Below are 20,952 nucleotides of genomic sequence, written 5' to 3'. Positions count from 1 at the left end.
TTACCTCCTTGTTATTGAGTGCGCGAACACAGTTCTGTGCAGATTCTTTATCCAAAAATAAGACAAAGGCGACACCCTTACTTTTCCTAGTTTCTCTGTCCTTCAGTACAGTAACTCTAAGAAACAAAAATAAATGAGATATGTAAAGCTAATCAAAGAGGCAATACTGCACAGCTACAGATGGAGGGGTTTCCTCTCAGTTCTCTTTGTGGAATGGAAGCCGGGTGTGTAATAATACTTTTCTAAAAATTACTCAAATAGGTGTACATAACGAATCTATTGTGTGTTAAAAGCACCAAAATAAATTATATGTGAGCAGGTGCATATCATCATGGTAAAACCAAAAAATAAGCAATGCAACTGCAATTAGGTTAAGGTTAAACCAATGCATTAAGACCACTTTAAAAGAATGAGACCAGAACGAAAGTGGACTCTTGCACCCAGCTATTTTTACTTCTGATTTCGAATGAATACAAAAGCTCTACTCAGGTACACAAAAACATAACAATAAGTGACAAGTTCCCGAATTATACTACATAGCTTTTTTATGCAGATAGCAAGATCCTTGCCAAAATGGATTAGAGTGTAATGGGTACTTAAAAACAGAAAAACAGGCAGGCAGGTAAAGGGTTAGAAATGTAGGAGATTAGGCTTTCAAATCCATGGAAATAAAAACCATAATTAAGGAATAACATAGTTTTAGATTGGGATTGAAACAGTATTTACATAAACGAAGGGTTTTACATTTATAAACCAAATGTTAAAATGGATTTGTTAATTTCAATTGGGAGGTTGCAATATGAGCTCTTGTCGATGTTGGTGGTGACACTAAGGTCAACGAAGATTTTAAGGGAACACGTGGCTTATTTTTGCTTAATACTCAGACTTCAAGAAAGTGCGCGAGCAGTTCCTTCTTCCACAGAAGGATCACACATAACAATGCAATCGCAATGATTATGGGTAAAAGTTAGTGTTTTCCTTTGTAACCATTTTTAAGTAATATCTTACTCTGCTAGAGATGAAAAGTAAAAGTCTGTCAGTGCAAGGGAGATTGTGAGTGTTCCTGGAATTTTGTAGTAATTTCCAATTAATGCACTTGGAGGTGTGGGGGAAGGCATTCAGATTAATCACAAATAAAAGTACGAGGAATAGAAAATCGCCCGGGGAGCTGTCGTTAAATGAATCTTTTGAGTTTGTCTAAGCAACATTATTTACTCCTAGAAGATGGATTGCAATCAAGCTTGTAAATAAGAAAAAAAATCAAATATTTCGGGATAGCGTTTGTGTGCACAAATAGCACTTTCAGCATAGGAAACTCATCATAACAGTTTAATATTTCCAAAGAAAACAGATGTCATGGCACTCGGTTTGGGTTCATAATCTGGACTAATTGACATGCTTTTTCTATGTTAAAGTACTGAGAAAAAGACTACCTTTTAGGTCCAAAGAGTGGCACTACCGGGCTATTCATGCAGTCTTATGTTCTAGACAAATGCTAGAACAAATGCAAATGCTCTCTATCTGGGCCTCCCTGCGTACACCACCGCCAACTCCAAGCTGTATGCGGAATGAGGTCAATCTGCTGCATCAGCTACCCCACCATCCTCTTTCCATGACCCATTCAGCTTTACTTTAGCTTTCAGTCAATATGTGTATATATACTTTCTAAACAAATCTTTACATTGTTTTAAAGTTTTACACAACGTTGACCACCATTAATGCAAGGTATGATCTCAAGCCAGGCAACTTCTCACCATCTCCACGGCCCTTCTATTACAAATACCCAAGATCAGGAACTCCCATCAGAGGCAGTGCCATTTCTTATCTGGTTCCAAAGGCCCGAAATGTACTTCACTTCCTCTGGCGCTAAAACGCCTTTCTACCTATTTTGGTTTTGGAAACTGAAAACGTGGCTCTACAAAACATTAACTGTTTAGACCTGCAGTACACCTTAAAAAACACGCCAAGGGAGGTCAGCAATGTTGTTTATTGCTGAACGTTTCAGATAGGACAAGGAAGATGAGAACTGGTGAAAATGGATTGTGGTAGACAAAGGTGTGGAAGTTATGTGCCGGAAGGCATTTTCTGTATAGTTAATAATGCCATGTTCATGTTGTGATTGAGTAGGTTAAATAAAGGAGGACAAGTATACTCAACGAAAAGATCAATGAACAGATGCTAAAGAGTTTTGTAAAAAGAATAAAGTTGTGACCCTGTGTAGTAGGTAGGTGGATGGAGAGAAATTAGCAAATTAAGGAATGCTAACGATTTATAGAATTCTACATACAAGTTTAATTTAAGCGAGCAGTTGAAGAGAGGCAAGACTAGCCTGGGTTCTAGATACAAGGGCCAATACCTTCCAGATTTGGGCGTGAAAGGGTCATTTGTTGCATAGGAGATATTTATGATTAGAGAAATGGGAGCAGCTTTATAATAGGCAAGGAGAGAAGGTGATGTGAGTAGGAGAAGGTGGAGGGGGGCCAAGTCCGAGTAAATGTGAGTGCAGAAGGCAGTAAAAATGGTCACAGAATGTGACCCCGATACCAGTGGGTTTTGAGGAAAGGTAAGTGGGGAAATCTATTTTTACTTTCATAACAACCACATTTCTTAAATCTTTCGTTTTTCTTTAATTTTTACAAGGTTTAATTTACAATGTATTACACAATAGATTAAGCGGAATGTTGGACTTTCTAGCAGGGCATGTATGTCTGATCCTTCCAGGGTTCCAGTGGAATACTCAGCTCTGTGCACGTACTATTAGGTTGCCTAATAAACTATGCTTACTCCCCTGAGGTGGAGAAAAGGAGTTGGACACACATCTCAAAGTGGGGAGAGGGGGAAAGCTAAACAACAGGATGAGGAATAGAATAGATGTTAGGTACAGAGTTCCAGAGCACAAGAAGTGCAAACAGAACAAGGACAGGCATCAGAACATGCATGGATTCCCCTCCCCCACAAGTTTATTTGAGACACATGAAGAACACAAAGCGAAACAGGAAACTACTCAAAGGGTAAGACTCATTTAGGGGCAAAGGAAAGTTATAACCCAGTGCCATTGCACTTGCAGTCTCTTCTATGCAGGTGTTGCTGTCAGACTTTGGCATTTTGTTTTAGGAACCAATGAATGCCCTTAGGCAGATGAAAACTTGGAATGGATAAATAGTGAGTGCAATCTTGGCCTATGTCTAATTTGCAGATTGTCTTGCATGTTCTGTGCACAGCCACTTGAATCACCCTTTCTGGCATCGATTAGTGTTTCTATGCACAGTCTATGGTTTACGGAATTCCTTATATCACCAACTCTTCTAGAGGCAGCAACCGTCTGGGGGTAGATAGTAGAACATGCCGGTGAGCTTGTGAGCAGGATAGGGAGTGCTAGATATTGGGAGGCCAGCGCAGAAGTAATGGCGGATAGCCTTGCAGACTTACAAATACTAGTGGATGGACCCTGTTTTCAGAGTACTGAGTGTGTAGGGGTGGGGGGTTTGAATTTCCTTCCTCCGGTAATTACAGCAGGTGCAGCAGATACAGCAGAGGTTGATGCTGAGCGCTGGTAGAGAGTCACACTGGAGGTGAGGTTAGGTCCTGGGGAGGGCAGCAGCAAGGATTCCTCTCCGGGGGAAAAGCGTCAGTGACAACACACGCATATTGACTGCCCGGCGCTCAGAATGGAGAGAGGAGAGACAGCATGTGCTACGCAACATCTCTACAAATCAAGACTTGGGTTTTGGTGCCTGCATATTAAATTACAAGGAAGAGTCAGCGACAGAGAAAGGGAGAAATACAACCCCCTTGGGAATATCAGCGATATATAAGAGTGAAAAGGTAAGTTCACCGAGGGGCAACCTAAAGGGCTGATTGAAGGCAGGGAGCAAGTTAAAAAGGAATAGGTACTCCTTGAGGTGTACAGTAAAAGAGTTGCATCCCCCCCCACCCACCTCCCAAGCACAATTAAACAACTTCAGGGGACTGCTACAAATAAAGCATGAAGTAAAGGTGAAAAGTGGACTACTCCTGATTGTGCTTTCCTGTCTACGCAGAAATTAGACAATTCAAGTTTCAACACTATTTCTAACCCTGCAGGGAGCCCCGGAGACCAAAAGACCAAGGGGGACCAGTGTAAACAACAACCATTTTCTTTAAAAACCTGACCAAAACTCTAATGTCGGGTGTTAGTGGTTAATCCGGGTGCCATGGATTCTGGAGAGCCTAAGGAATCAAAAGAAAACACTTTAAAAGGACAGGCTCAGAAGTCTAAGAGACGGGGTGAAGGACAGCCCCCACTTTGGTGGATTTGGAAATTGGTGTTGAATTATGGCTAGTTGAGGCTAACATGTACTAGGCCTAGCAGAGATAGATGAGGGCAGGGACAAAGGGTAGCCCGCAAAGTAAGTAGGGGGAAGGAGATCAGGCAACTTCAGTATTAAGTGATGATCCTCAATCATTGGTTGGTGTAGTCACTAGGGTTGAAAGATTATCAAGGACTTCCCCTTTATCTAGCTATTCACACCATCACAGCTTCTGTTAATACAGTTGAATTTATGCTATAGAGTCTTTTGGCTGATATTACAAATGGCTTTTACAACGCTGAAGAAAATCAAAGAGCGATATAAGGGGCATTCAAAAGCCTGGAGAAAAAAACAAGACTCACTGATGCTAAGGACCCAGGGCCTAGAGCAAATGGTGTCCGAGCTAAAAGCTTTAACTGCACATGACAGAGAGGAGATCAGTGCACTGAATCCCAGAGAAAGCGAGTGTTAAGATAAGCGGGAGGCACTGGAAAAAAGTGCCAGAAGAAGCAACTTAGGAATCCAAAATGTTCAGAAGGGCTGAAGGAGTGGATATAAAGTTGTTTGTTATAGTTCTGTTTAAGTTAGAGGGAGTGTGGAAGGACATGGAGGAAGATCTTACCAGGGTAATTCAAAGAGTTCATTGGGATCCATTAAGAAAGCACCTCAGTAGAGTCCCTGAAAGCAAGTGGGTTTACTTTTGAGATCACGTATGAGGTTTCTTGAGCCACTTTTAATAGGCAGCGGGAGCTGGGGAAACAGAAGAGTTTACGAAGCTAGGTGCCACAGCTCAGTTGAGAATTTTCACCATCCTTAGGGTAATGTACAATAATAAAGTGCATAATTCAAGGGACCACAAGGAGGCGGATGAATTGATTGAGAACAATAAAAAGGGTAACCCACCGTCAGGGTAAAGGTTTTCTGATATATACTTTTCACACTCATACCCGAAATATTTATATTGGTTATTTAGGCAGTGCAGATTAACAGTCTACATGTACCTGTTTTTTTCTTTTATTTTTGTTGCATCTCAATTAGCACTCAAAGGGCTGTTAAAGTTCATGATGTAGAACGGGAGGGGAAGTTGGGGACGAAAGGGTGGGGAGCATGAAGGCCCAAAATGGAAACGAAAATCCTCAGGCGCCTTCTCCAACACCAATACTTTACCAGACCACTGTCTATCTAACTGCATAACAAGTTGCACATGAGTTTTAGAGTGAGGAGCAGGGCAGTGCTAGTGCATATTCTCTCCTGGAATATAAATGGGCTTCACACAAAAAGGCAATGAGCAAGAATAATACAGTACTTAAGGGACTCAACAGCTCAGATTACTATTTTACAGGAAGCACACTTAAAAATTGTTACACTAAGGGGGTGGCTATCCGGATAAAAAAAAAAAACAGGTGGAGGCTACTATAAAAGATAGTGTGACAGATAAGATGCGACCTTACAACTGCCTGACCGTAGGTGTACATTGGTGGGGTATTATGGCCCTAATGTGGAGAACATTGAGCCCCTAAAGAAGATCTTTTTTAATTTATTACAACTTTCGTCTCCTACCATTATGGCAGAAGAGTTTAACGTCATTATGGATAATAAACTGCCAGATCGTGCAATAGTATGGCTAATACGTCCCCTAAAATGCAATCATAGATATTAAAAGCATGATGAGACAGCTGGGATTGTGTGATATATCGAGAATAAGGGCCGGGAAGGACTGTGGGTATATATTCCATAATAAAAAGTATGGGCATTCAACCAGAATCGACTATTTAATTGTCAACCAGGCTATAAGTGAGGATATCCAGGATTTTAGGTGTGTAACAGCTCACCTGTTGGACCGTGCGGCTGCAATTTTAGAAATGAAATTTACTGACAGGTTTGAATCACAGAGGTGGACTCTAGATCAAACCCTTCTGTTAGATCAGGAGGTTTGTGATTTTTGAGGATAGAGACAGAGGAATTTATTAAATTAAATGTAGGCTCAGCTCCTTTGACTACAGTCTGTGACGCCTTTAATGCTTTTATGAGGGGGAAGTTATTTAGTATATCATCTCAGAAGAGTAGGACATACAGAAGGTAGATTGTGGGGGTCGAGTCGGATACAGGATTCCTGGAGAGGCAATTATTGGATTAGCAGTTGTCAGCTAATAGGAAAGTATTACTTTAGAGAGAATTACAAGAGCGGAGGGACTGGCTTATTTTGTTAATGGAGGCTAGAGTAAGGACAAGGTTGGAGGCGAGTCATGGTCCACTTTGAATATGGGGAGAATGCTGGGGAACTACTTGCATGGAAAATTAAAACGGAGCAAGCCAGGAATGATGTGAGAGATAAAGAGTGAGGTGACAGGACTCCAACTAACAAATAGCTTGGACATTTAAAAAGCTTTTCTTAAATTCCTTAGTGACCTTCATAAAGAGAACTGGGTTACCACTGAGGATAAGGTCATCGCATGGTTAGGGGTTGATTTACTAGATAAACTTTAAAATGTCCAGAAGACATGTTTGCATCAGGATATTGTTCAAAGTGAAGCCTGGCGGGCAGTCAAATCTAGCGAGAAAGGAAAAGCAGCAGGCCAGAATGGCCTTCCAAACAAACTTTATAAGATGCTGGGGGATCAATTATACCCTTTATGACTAGACTGTTTGATACATTTTAGAGAAAAGGACCACTTTGACACACTCATGGGGGAATCTACAGTCACTCTAATTTTGAAACCAGATTAAAATACCACCTCTTTTGAGTCATATAGTCCTACATCATTTTTGATTAGTGATAACAAAACCTTTTCTAATATTTTAGCTAAGAGGCTGGGCAAGGTGGTGGCAGATCTAATACATGAGGTTCAAAAAATGTCATGAGGGGAAGATATTAACATTAGTTGACACATAGGTGGCCAGCTGAGTTGAGGAAGAGCGCTCTGTCCATACAACAGTCCTCCGGGTCTATTATAATGTTTGTGAACAGTGCACCTTCTTTTTCCATTTCTTCTCCTTTGGAAATCTTTAGAAGGCAAGCTTGTGGCGCGGCCCTTTATGGAGCAGACATCTGGGACCACTGCAATTAGGAGACGCTGGAAAGTTGATAGAACTGTTTACTCAAATCACTGCTAGAAATTCCACGAGGAGCCCCACACTTCCCACCCGTATGGATATAAAAATTAGATGTATTTCTGATATTGCAGTCATGTAATGTAACACTATTGAGAAGTTCAAAGTGGCCTACTGGGACAATGTGCTGGAAAAAAAAATTCTAGGACCGTTTCGGGTAGCTTGACTGATGTTTTTCCTTTCATTTAAATGTGGTTTTGAGTTCTACATGTATTTAGATATGGTTATAAAACCCTTTACACAAGCAAATGTTATCACGTTTAATGGCCACATTACTGTTAGCTTCCTTCACCTGCTTTTGGTAGAAAGGGTCAGGCATGTCAAATATGTGCCCTATGGGATGTGGGGTTACAAAGTCCATTGAACACGTTTTATTCTTTTGCACAGTATATACAAAGCAACGCACATGCTGGATCAGGCCACTGTGCAAACTGATGGGCTTAAATGATCGTATAACAGCACTGAGAGTATGCAGAACAAACACAAGTGGTCCAGTTGTCTTTTCAATTAGGACATTTTTAACAGCTACATGGTATCTGAGGTCCAAGAAAATCATTGCCTAAGAAAGGACTTCAGGGTTATTCTAAATTACATACATCTCTGCCAAGAGGGCTGTAACCCGTTTTTTAGCAAGTTTATTAATGTATAGTGTTTTTATATGTACATATATTTTTTGTTTTATTCACATATGATTGTATATTGTTGCGATTTATGGTTTCTTACGAACTGAAATAAAGGAAAATGAATGACTGACTAATGGGTTAATTGGTTCAATAGGTCTTGCCACCACTTCTAAGGTTCCTGTAGTAATCTATCTTTCATGTCTATTATTGTGCATGCTCCCATATTGTCATTCCTCTCCTATGGTTACAGAATGTTTATGTTGGAACATTCCCTGTGTATTCTGGTTTGGCAGTTCCCTGGGAGCTGTTGGGACTAATGGTCATTAAACTACATCTGATCTACCTTTTTGAGTGTATTTGTCGTTACTTCAGTTCCACTTGCTATCCTGATGTTGAATGCTACTAAAGGCTTCGGCGGAGTGAACAGGTCTTACATGAACTTAAAACACAATAATTTAGGGGCTAAATTCTGCAGGATAGTTCAGTTGATTGGTAAGAACTCATTGGCCAGAATTCTTTTAAAAGGCAGATTAACAACAGAGTTTAAAATAACAAGGGACACAAGGCAGGGCTGTCCGCTATTTCCACTACTATTCAACTTATATTTTGAACCACTTGCATGTAAGCTTAGAAAGGAGAGTGCAGTAAGTCCTTTTAGATATGACATTTGGGGAAAACATCTCTCTTAAGTCTCTCTCTATGCGGACGACTTGCTGATCTATACAACAGATTTACAAACAGCCCTCCCAGCCATTAAGCAGAAGGAGCAGGAAAGATAAATTAATTCATAAAGTTAAATTTACAACCAAATTTACCTTTATGTGCGCCCCGTAATGTTAAATGCGTGTAACTCTTATTGTACAAAATGTGTATATCTTATATTAGAATACAAATAACGAGTATGTTCAAGCAGAAGAAAAGATTAGGAAACATCAGGACAGATAAAAGGTGTGTGCACATCAGAAAAAATTGATTAGTTGAGGAAAGATGAATGAAGGGTAATGCCTATTACAGGGAGTATTAAACAGAAAAGAGAAGGGCATGCTTACTTACTTTACAACTTTCCCATACTTGGAAAAAATCTGTAATAAATTACACATAAGACGTCTATTTAAAAATAGGAAATTGCAGTCATCAAGAATTAAAATAGCATATACAGGACACATGTATGCTAAGAAATTTCCAGTCTGAATTTTGCAAATGGTGCACTTAACAATATATGTGATGTGATCCCAGTGTTCAGAATACAATTATAGGTCATTTTGCTTACAAGAGACATAGATGCCAGGCATCCACTTGGTAAGAGTTGGGTCAAGACTGATTTGCATATGGTTCGGTTCAATCTGAGGAGTCATGGTGGGCAAAAGAACAATGGGTTGGAATTCTGACAGCGTTGTCGCAAGTGGTTAGGAGTGTTGCAAGAATCCTTCCATCACATTATGTGTGTTTGATGTACCGCCTTAAGTGGTCTAAGGCAGGGCCAGACATGAGTACCTTGCTCACTGTGCCACTGGAACCAAGCAAGGTACAACAAACTAAGAGCTCCAATAAAAGTAAAACTGGTCTTGGGTTGCTTGTGTTCTGGTTCAGAAAGGATCTGATTTGGAGCAGGGTCAAGACTGATTTGCATATGGCAATCTAATCTAATCTAATCTGAGGTGGCAAGGTGGCAAAAAAACAATGGATTGAAATGCTGTCTCAAACGATTGCCAGTAGTTAGACTTATTGCAAGCATCCTTCCAACACCTTTTGTGTGTTTGACAGCAGAATAACAAGCAGCAAAAAAAGGCAACTTGAACTGTATCAGAGAAGTGAAAAGCAAAAGGTTTCACCTAATGATTTGCTCACAATATTACATGGGGACCTATGATCAACAAAGTGTAGTTATAGAACACCAAGAACAGACAGATAGAGTTAGGGTTCCAGGGGAGTTTAGAGATCAAGCACAGTTACAATCCTGTAAGTCCAGAACATGAAAAACACAAAGTAACTGTGGGTCTAAATAGATAAGTTGTTTAAAGGGTCTGACCACCAACCTTATCCCAACTAAAGCGTAATCCCAAATAATGAGTGATACTTCCAGAGTGTAAAAGTACCCATCAGTTCTCGTTCGGTGCCGCCCTTGTCATCACTTGGGACTCCTTACACCGAGTAGGATATTACTGCATCCAACATAAGTATTGAAAAATTGAACGGATGCCCCAGTGTATCTAAGGGTGTATGAAAGGTAACCGTACAATGATAACTGAAAAGCAGTGCGTTATAGGGTGAGTGCAAAAAAGTGAATAATATAAAATTGGAGAGTGGAGAGGAAAAAAGATTTATTAGATGCCTCTCATACTTCCAAGGATAAAAACCAGTGCGGGAACATAGTAGTTTTCAACAAATAGCTACTATTTAGATAGAAAAGGTTGACATGTTTCAGCAGTATATGGACCATACCAGGTGTCCGCTGCTTTCTTCAGGACCAGAACTCCGCTACTGCATTATAGTGAAAAATAAATAAATTAAAAATCACAAGTGTTTATAAAATCCAAAAGTGTCACCTGGATGACTTGGATCTGTGACGGTCCTCCAAGATTCTGAGAAAGTTCACGTCCAAATGGAATAGGTCAGCGTGTCAGACAAACACAACAACAAATAGAGAATGTGATGTTTGTCTAATAACATCACATTCAATGCTAGGTATGAGAATCTGTTTCTTCAACCTCCAGTACCCACACATGATGTACTGAGCCCAACATCAAGGCTGTCGTCCACTTACCTAATTGGTAGGACGTAGGTGCTACGCCTCACCTGGCTGCGGCTCAGGTAGGTGGAGCACCGCTCTAGTAAAAACAAACAGGTGTAAGTCGTGGACAAATCGTATTTATTATTGTCACCTGGTCTACATTATTCAAAAATGGAGTGCATTGAAGTAGAAATAATAATATTAAGGGCTCACATCAACGTTTGTAGTACGAGTGCGTTTGCCCTGTATGTCTCAGTAGTAATTTGCCACCATTGTGGCTTCATGGTATAGTAATAAACCCAGTATTGTAGTTTTTTAGTGCGTAATAGATACTACTGTGGGCTCACGTTAGCAGTAAGAGTGCGCTTGCCTTGTGTGCCTCGGTAATAATCTGACACCATTTGGCTTCATGGTATAAGAATAAACTCCCTATTGTAGGTTTTTAATGGGGAAAGTCATAATTATTAGCAAATTAGTTCAAAAAACGCCACCAAACTCAGCGTAGTCATACTCGAGGCTCTACCTATGTCAATGCCCCCAACAGGTTGGACATATCTCTTACTGACAGATCAAGTATTGTTCAGCGCCTTCGACCGCCTGCATGTGAAAGCGCCAATCATCTTGAAGGAATTTTAATCGAGTGCCGTATTACACTGTCTACCTATATCTCTCACCTCTTCTTTCAACCTTTGTTAGATAAAAGATCGCCTTATTCGCATATAAAATACTCATGATGGCTTTAGCCCCAGCTTGGTTCAAAAAGAGGCGCATTGTGTCTATGCGTGCAGGTTTTTTAATCAAATAACAAATATCTCCTTCGTTAGTTTTACCGCTACTTAGCACTATTGTCCGCTCTATCAAATATATGGAGATCGTTTGAAATAAGTCAAACGGAAATGCACTACCCTTACCTGCTCGTCGGTACTCCAGGCGTCCCTCTGGGCCATCTCGGGGAGGTGCCGGTCGGGTCATTTTGGGCGGTTTTATCACTTCCGTGTTTCTTGTCGGGCATGACGTCAGACTGTCACGTGTTCCGCTAGGCATGCCGGAAACTGTAGTTCGCGATACCGTTTCTACGTTAGTTACGGCATTACCATCATACACAGGTCTCAAAATTGTGCATGTCGAATGAAGGGCTGCACATGGTATGTAGCCTTCCAATCACCCTAATTCCTCTATATCTATCTTGCGGTGGAATCCCTGGAGTCTCAGTTCTCTATCTGAGCACTACGTTTGTATATACTAATAACGCACTGAGAGACTCACGAATACCATTGGACACATCATTGAAGAAGCACTCTCAGAAGGGTGGGTAACTCAAAATGAAGCACAGTATTTACGTACCTCACACCCTACCATGCCCTATTTTTATGTGCTTCCGAAGGTACATAAAAATCAACGTCCACCTCCAGGTCGCCCAATTATATCTGGGATTGGTTTCCTTCTGGAACCGCTATCTACTTTTGTGGACATCTTTTTACGACCAATGGTTAGAGTAATACCAACATTTCTACAGGATACCAAAGACGTGCTCCGGATTCTTCCTGAAATTGATTTTGACGTCAATACTGACTTAATAGTGTCATTTGATGTTAAATCCTTATACACGTCGATACATCAGGATGACACATTGGCCGTAATAGAAAACCTTTTGATGGAAAGAGACTTTGATTCAATCACACCAGTGCATCCGATAATGAATTTGGCAAGCCTGGCCATGAAAGAAAATTTCTTCCACTTTGAGAAAACTATTTTCCTACAAATATCGGGGACCAGCATGGGCAGTGTTTTTGCCCCAAGCTTAGCGAACCTTTATGTTCATAAGTTTGAGCAAGATCATGTTTTGACACCAACTAATCCTTTTTTTGCGTCTTTACGCATATGGAAAAGATACATTGATGATATCTTGGTGGTATGGCGTGCCACGACTAATGAACTTCTACAGTTCTATCAGTGGTTAAATACCAGAAATAACTGCTTACGTTTTACCGTTGAACATCATAAACAACAACTAGCATTTTTAGACCTTCTCATAATTGCAACTCCAACAGGTCTGAGGTCTGAGTTATACAAAAAACTTATGGCACGGAATTCTCTCTTATGTTATGAAAGCTGTCACCCGAAGGCTCTCAAAGACAACTTACCGTATGGACAGTTTTTACGGATTCAACGTAACTGTTCGACACGAGAGTCGTTTCGTGAGCATGCAGGGGCTCTAGAGAAACAACTGCGCTTGAGGAAATATCCCAAGCAATTGGTAAGCCAATCTTTAAAGAGAGCGGCCAATAATAAACGAGAGGCCCTTCTGGAACCTTCTTTCCCTAAGGAAAAGAACCAAAGAATCACGTGCGTGAACACCTACAGTACTCAATCGAATGACATACAAAAAATAATAAAGAAACATTGGACCATCCTGAACACCGGATCCGACGATCTTCCACCTCCACTCTTTGCATTCAAAAGAGGACCTAACCTTAAAGACAAACTCGTACACACAAGACCAAAAACGAAAATAGTACGGTCAGTTGGGACTCTGTGGGACATGCCGGCCGTTGAGGGGCATCACCCTTGTGGTAACTGTGCAGCCTGCCCTCAGACATCTAAATCAACGAGCATCGATATTGGAAGCAATCGTCCATGGCAACAAAGGCGGTTTACTAACTGTAACAGTCAGAACTTAATTTATCTTATTACTTGCCCTTGTCATCTAAAGTATGTAGGTATGACCACCAGGAAGATAAAGGTTCGCATTTCAGAACATAAAAACACCATCCCTTGCAAAAAGCAGGCTACCCGCCTCATCAACCACTTCTTGGCGGTGGGTAATGCCCACACAGACTTTACTTGGACAGTTATAGAACAGCCAATGATTCCCGAACACACCTCATATCAGCAAATACCTCTTTAAGAAAGAACAAAAATGGGTATACAAACTGAATACAGATAAGGAAGGTCTTAACGAGGACATACCTTGGATGTCGCTCTAATTACTAGCCCTCTGCTCCTTTTGCTACTAATGACCAGTAAAACATTAATTTTGCCTAGCTAAAAGCCATACTCATACGTTAAGCATTAGCAACTGAGCCAAGATATCTGCAAATCACTACTAGATCCCTAAGCCTTTTTGTAAGTAATGACCAAGTGGTAACGTAGTCTGCCGAATTAAGAGCACAGTTAAAAGAGTACTCTATGAGTATATCACCATCATCAAGGATAACGCCATACTTAGCAATTGCTTAGTATTTGCCTACCTTAATAAAGAACGTGGGTAGTGGACGACTGGATCTTTCGTTGGGTTCACATTAATATGACGCCCATACAATATGTTCCTTTATATTGATAACAATACAACGTATGTATAAAAAGGTCCTCAATATGAACAACAATGAGGCAGCATACCACTGTTAAAAGATTCATTGACTCTTTAAGGGAGAAATAACTAGGGCCTGTGTATGCCACATATATCGTTTTGATTATCAAAATGAACAAGGGAAATGAACATGATCCCCATATAACGTCTATCGTTTTTATTATCAACATGAACAAGGGAATTGAACAGGATCCCTAAATAACGATAAACGTGGCAACACGTCCTTAGTAAGGATGACAATGTAATATAGAATGGAGAATATACCAATCAAAGGGTAAAGGGATATATGACTAGTGCCTGTCATTTTTTTTTTTAACCATTTTTATTTTTTCTTGTAACGGGAACATAGGGCATACAGTAATCACACAGTTTGCATATATTGATTAGCACTTAAGACATGTAGGTCGAGAATGCAGCTGACAAGTTTACACATAATCATGGCAGCGAAAGTCCACATTGTAATGTTAAGGATCCGCATCCCCCCTCCACCCCTACTCCGAATCATCCTCGCTGTCCAACACCGGCGGTTCACACAGATAACCCCTATACTCATTCCATGCACCCCATAGACGGACCCACTTCCGCGGTCATTTCCGGTTCAGGTACACAGCCCTCTCCGCCATCATTGCAGAGTCTAGATCGCTACACCAATCTTTGACCGCAGGCACCACCGGGGATCCCCAGAATTTAGCTATGTTCCTTTGAGCAGACATTATGCCTAATGTCATCCAATCCTGCGTGGAGTGCGTTAAATCATTTGGGTCCCAGATGTTTAATAAACAGCACCTAGGTTCCGGAGTCACCAATACCTTTGCCACCTGCGACATTGTCCTCATGACCGTGGCCCAATACCGGGCCACTAATGGACAATCCCAAATGGTGTGAAAGAATGACCCTCCTCCCCACATCCCCTCAGGCAGTATTTGTGTGAGGCTCTCCCAATCGCATGCAAGGTAGTCCTGGTGTAGTACACACGATGCAATATTTTCAGTTGCACAAGCTTAAGTCTGGAGGGTATAGCCACTTCCCGGGGAGAGGAAAGCGCAGTCTGCCACTCCGCTTCATCTAACTCTCCTACATCATTGGCCCATGAACCTTTTAGTTTCAGGGTGAGGTCGGGTAAGTTATTAATTATCTTGCGATACACAAATGAGGTCACTTTTTTGTGCATATGTTCTGTTAGGAGCATGTCCTCAAGTGGAGTGGATTCAGGTATACCAGCACCCGGTCGGAGTACTGACCCCAAGGCATGGCGTATTTGTAAGTAGCGAAAGCGCTCCGTAGGAGCTAGGTCGTACTGGGTCCTGAGCTGCTCAAACGTTAGAATGTTGCCCTGCTTCCATAGGTCCCCAACCATTGAGATCCCAATCAGGTCCCACGCTCCAAAGCCTTTACTATTACGCAGGCGTCCCAGGCGGCGCGACGACCAAAGCGGCGTCATTTGAGTAATTGTGTCTGTGCATTTGAGCCGGGCCTGAGCCACGTACCATAATTTAACTGTGTGCGCCGTCGGGCCGATCAGGGCTGAGGCTCCTCTTTTGACATAGAGCGCGGCAAGCACACCCGCCTCACCAAGATCGTATCTATCCGCCTTAAATGCTGGTTCATCCTGAGCGGCGAGCAGCCAATGATTTATAACCTTCAGTTGGGCCGCCCAATAATATAACTGAATGTCTGGGAGGGCAATCCCTCCATCATACCAGCTCCTGACCAGTTTTGTACGAGATATCCGTGCCGGTTTACTGCCCCAAAGGAGGCCAGAGATCTGCGTCTCTACTGCCTTGAAAAATTTCGGGGCAACAGGATGAGGGGTATTTCCGAAGACGTATAGTAATCGGGGCAGTGTCATCATTTTATACAAAGCCGCTTTACCCAGAAGGGTCAGGGGCAGGGAATGCCAATGTTTAACATCCGCCCGAAAGCGCTCAAGTGGGGGCTGTAGATTGTAGCGGAAGAAGACGTTTTGATCGGGCGTTACCCAAATCCCTAAATATTTAAATGGTTCTTCAGTAATTTTTAGTGGGCAATCCGTCGGAAGCTGTGGCGGAGGGCCCCTGAGGATAACTAAAACGGACTTAGACCAGTTGATATTATAGCCCGAAACCCGCCCAAAAATTTCAAAAATGTTCAGAAGCATCATAATTGAGCGCCTGGGGAGGGTCAAGTAAAGAAGAATGTTATCCGCATACAGCGATATGCGGTCTTCCCATGTTGCTGTCCAGCTGAGGCCCTTAACAATGGGATCCCACCGGATCCAGGCTGCCAATGGCTCCAAAACCAGCGCAAACAGCAAGGGCGACAGCGGGCATCCCTGGCGTGTGCCCCGGCCCAGCGGGAAGTTCCTGGAGATATGACCGTTAGCCACCACATGCGCCAATGGCTTAGTGTAAAGTAGCTTCACCCAAGCACAAAACTTCCAAAGCCGAGGTGTCGGAGGACCGCAAATAAGTACGCCCATTCCACCATATCAAACGCCATCTGAGCATTCAAGGATAAAATAACTGCGGGTTCTGGGAGATTTGGTATTTGCGCCATCACCGCGTGTAGCCGGCGCAAATTAAGAGCAGTACTTCTGGATGTATCAAAGTCTCAAGATGTGGGGATAATCGATTCGCGATCATTTTGGCCAGGATCTTTGCTTCCGCATTAAGCAGGGATATCGGGCGATATGACGTGCATTCGTCCGGAGGTTGCCCGGCTTGGGTATAGTAATTAAAGTAGCTATTCTTTGATCTAGTGGCAGCTCACCCCAACTCAGACTGTCCTGGAACATGGTTTGAAGATACGGAACTGTCAGATCAGAGTCACATTTGTAGAGTTCAATAGGGATCCCGTTGGGTCCCATAGCCTTGCCCGATTGCAGTGAGTGAACTGCAGCCAGAACCTCGTCTTTTGTGAAGTCTGATTCCAAGAGCAGGGCTTCCTCGTCTGACAAGGAGGGCATTTTTATGCCTTTAATGTATGTCTGAGCCTCCTCCATTGTCATCTGCGAGGTAGAGGTATAGACCTGTTGAACAAGTTACTTACCTTCGGTAACGATATATCTGTAAGAAACAGTAGTTAGTATTAGATTCCTTACCTTAGAATATCCCCAGGCGTCAGTCTGGATCCGGAAACTTTTGCGTAGCAGTACCCCTGCGCGTCGGTAGGCGTCGTCTGCAGGCGTCCCCTGCGGCTCCGCGTCGTCGGCGTCGTGCGCCGTGATGACGTCGCTGGAGTATATAGACGCCGCCTCCGCGCGCTGACGTCAGTTCTTTGCACACAGCTTTTCCGCGCCAGAACACGCAGAGCCATGTGAGAACCAACACTGGTGCCATTTGAAAACTAGGGCCCTGAAAGGGATGTCCTTAACCCTAGGTATCAGTTCGCAGAACGGGGAGGATGGGAGGGGCGGTAAGGAATCTAATACTAACTACTGTTTCTTACAGATATATCGTTACCGAAGGTAAGTAACTTGTTCATCTGAAAGAAACAGGTTAGTATTAGACTCCTTACCTTAGAATAGATACCCCAGCAATACCAACCCCGGTGGTGGGTCTGCGAACCAATACAACCTACACCAGAAAGTCCTGGAGGACCGAACGGCCAAAGAAGCCATCCCTCCGGACTTGACTGTCCAGGCAGTAGTGCCTCGCAAAGGTGTGCAGCGAGGCCCACGTGGCCGCCTGGCAAATGTCCTGCAAAGGGACTCCCCGGCCCAGGGCAGTAGTAGCCGCCGTGGCCCGAGTGGAATGGGCCCTCAGCCCAACAGGAGGCTCCTTCCGAGCCAAAGAGTAGCATGCTTTGATGCACAGGACGACCCACCGAGAGATGGTCCGTTTCTGTACCGCCCTTCCCTTCTTCTCACCCACGTAGCCAACAAACAGTTGGTCATCCACCCGGAACTGGCGTGTGCGATCCATATAGAATGAAAGCGCACGTTTTGGGTCCAGACGATGGAGCCGCTCTTCATCCTTCGAAGGATGCGGAGGCGGGAAGAAGGAGGGCAAGGTGATGGATTGCCCAATGTGAAAAGCAGAGACTACCTTGGGCAGGAAAGAAGGTCTAGTCCGAAGAACCACCTTATCAGGATGAACAGACAAGAAAGGAGGTTGAATAGAAAGAGCCTGGAGCTCACTCACTCTCCTGGCAGAGGTGATGGCTACCAGGAAGGCCGTCTTTAAGGTGAGAAGACGGAGAGGACAGGAATGAAGGGGCTCAAAGGGAGCGCACATCAGGAAAGTCAAAACCAGGTTCAAGTCCCACTGAGGCATCACGAACGGAGTTGGAGGATACATGTGCGTGATGCCCTTCAAGAATCGTAACACAATAGGGGACTTGAACAAAGATGGCTGATCAGGTAGCCTCAAGAAGGCGGAAAGGGCAGAAAGATAGCCCTTGATAGTGCCCAGAGCAGAGCCCTGCTGGGCAAGGGAAAGGAGGAAGAGGAGAACCTCAGACAGAGGGGCAGAAAGGGGATCCACAGCCTTTGCTGTGCACCATGCCACAAATCTGTTCCACCGGCAGGCGTATACCGACTTCGTGGAGGGACGCCTGGCTGCCAGAATGACATCACAGACTTCAGGAGGCAAGTCAAATGGCCTCAACTGTCGCCGCTCAATCTCCACGCATGGAGGTGGAGACTGGACAGGTTCGGGTGGAGGACCGTCCCCTGCTGCTGCGACAGAAGGTCCTCCTGAAGGGGCAGGCGGATCGAGGGACCGACTGTCATGCTGAGTAGCTCGGGATACCAGTACCTTCGAGCCCAGTCCGGAGCCACAAGGATAACTTGGGCCCGGTCGCGCCTGATCTTCTTCAGCACTCTGGGCAGAAGTGGTATAGGCGGAAAGGCGTACAACAGACCGCAACTCCACTCGCGCCGAAAGGCGTCGCCGAGCGAGTGCCGTCTTGGAAACTCCAACGCGCAGAACTGATGACATTGCGCGTTCTCTTCTGTGGCGAATAGATCTAACCAAGGCTCTCCCCATTGCTGAAAGAGGCCTCTCGCCACATCCGAGTTCAGACGCCATTCGTGATCCACCGAGCACCGACGGCTGAGTTCGTCCGCCCTGGCGTTCAGAGAACCTGCCAGGTGTTGAACCGTCAGAGTCACGCCCTGACGTTCCAGCCATTGCCAGAGGCGCAGAGCCTCCTGGCAAAGGGTCCACGACCCCACACCGCCCTGTTTGTTGCAGTACCACATGGCGGTGGTGTTGTCCGTGAACACCTGCACTACACTCCCGTTGACAAAGGGGAGGAATGCCTTCAGTGCTAGGCGAATCGCCCGCAGCTCCAACATGTTGATATGGAGCCGGGACTCCGCCGGAGACCAGAGGCCTCTGATCTCCGCCTCTCCCAAGTGGCCACCCCAGCCTTGGAGGGACGCGTCCGTCACAACCACGTGCTCCGGTTGGGGAAGGGAGAGGGATCTGCCCCTGACCCAATCGCGGTCCGTAAGCCACCACTGCAACTGTCTCGCAGTGCCCTCCGAGATCAGGACATGGTCGGATAGGTTGCCCTGATGCTGGGCCCACTGAAACTTCAGGTCCCACTGCAGAGCCCGCATCCGCCATCTGGCGTGATGCACCAGAAGGATGCAGGAGGCCATCAGCCCCAGAAGCCGCAGCGTCAACCTGACCGAAACCCGGGATAACGGCTGAAAGATGGGAATCAGAGCCTGAATATCCCGGACCCGCCGTTCCGGAGGATAAACCCGAAACTGCGCCGAGTCGAGAACCGCTCCGATGAAAAGGAGCTTTTGAGAGGGACACAGGTGTGATTTCGGCACATTGATGGAAAACCCCAGCTCGTGCAGGAGGTCTGCCGTCATCTGAAGGTGGTGGACGACTGTCTGGGGCGAGCCCGCCTTCAACAGCCAGTCGTCGAGGTAGGGGAAGACTGAAACCCCTAACCGGCGCAGATGAGCTGCGACCACCGCCATCACTTTCGTGAACACCCGTGGGGCGCTGGTAAGGCCGAAAGGGAGCACGATAAACTGAAAGTGCTCGTGGCCTACCGTGAACCGCAGGTAACGCCGGTGGGCCGGCAGGACGGGGATGTGAAAATACGCATCCTGCAAGTCCAACGCTACCATCCAGTCTTGTGGGTCTAGAGCAGCCAAGACCTGAGCCAAAGTCAACATCTTGAACTTCTCCTTCCGGAGGAAGCCGTTGACGTTCCGTAGATCCAAGATAGGACGCAGGCCTCCCTTGTCCTTCTTGGGTACCAGAAAGTAGTGGGAGTAGCAACCACACCCTACTTCTGGCCCAGGAAGGCGCTCGATGGCCCCCTTGGCCAAGAGGGCCGTAACTTCCTCCTGCAGAAGCGTCAAGTGGTCCCCCGACACACGGTGGTTCTGCGGTGGCATGGCTGGAGGAGTGGACTCGAAGGGGAGGGCATAGCCCCTTCGGACAAGCTGCAGCACCCACCTGTCCGATGTTATCGCGCGCCAGCGGGAGTGGTGATGGTGAACCCTGCCACCCACTGGCGTCACGTGAGCCCGAAAGCTCGGACTAGGAAGGCTTGGATGCAGCAGCGGAGGGAGGCGTGGACTGACCACGCCGCTGGCCTCTACCGCCACCACGGCGGAAACCACGGCCGCCACCGCGCTGGGGAGCATTCTGCGTCGCGTGGCTGGCAGCACGTGTGGGACCTCCCCTCCCTTGGCCACGAAAGGGCCGAAACGAACCCGTCTGCTGGCGCTGGGTCGAAAGACCCAAGGACTTGGCCGTGACCCTGGAGTCCTTGAAGCGCTCCAGCGCGTGGTCCGCTTTGTCACCAAACAGGCGACTGCCATCAAATGGCATGTCCATGAGTGAATTTTGGACGTCTGGCGAGAAGTTGGCAGAT

General features: G+C 44.9%; 1 protein-coding gene across 1 annotated transcript in view; it reads right to left on the bottom strand.

The window, feature by feature from the left end:
• ZCRB1 (zinc finger CCHC-type and RNA binding motif containing 1) overlaps positions 1 to 20,952 on the bottom strand; it is a 162,304-nt gene that overhangs the window by 54,688 nt on the left and 86,664 nt on the right. The window contains exons 4-5 of the mRNA XM_078674292.1: positions 9,077 to 9,105; positions 5 to 116 (exon numbers count right to left, since the gene is read on the bottom strand). Coding sequence (XP_078530418.1) covers positions 5 to 116; positions 9,077 to 9,105 — 141 coding nt within the window. The remainder of the gene's footprint in view (positions 1 to 4; positions 117 to 9,076; positions 9,106 to 20,952) is intronic.

This window comes from Lissotriton helveticus, chromosome 1_1 (genome assembly GCF_964261635.1).
Source record: "Lissotriton helveticus chromosome 1_1, aLisHel1.1, whole genome shotgun sequence".
NCBI lineage: Eukaryota > Metazoa > Chordata > Amphibia > Caudata > Salamandridae > Lissotriton > Lissotriton helveticus.
This window is presented reverse-complemented; position numbering and strand designations above follow the sequence as displayed.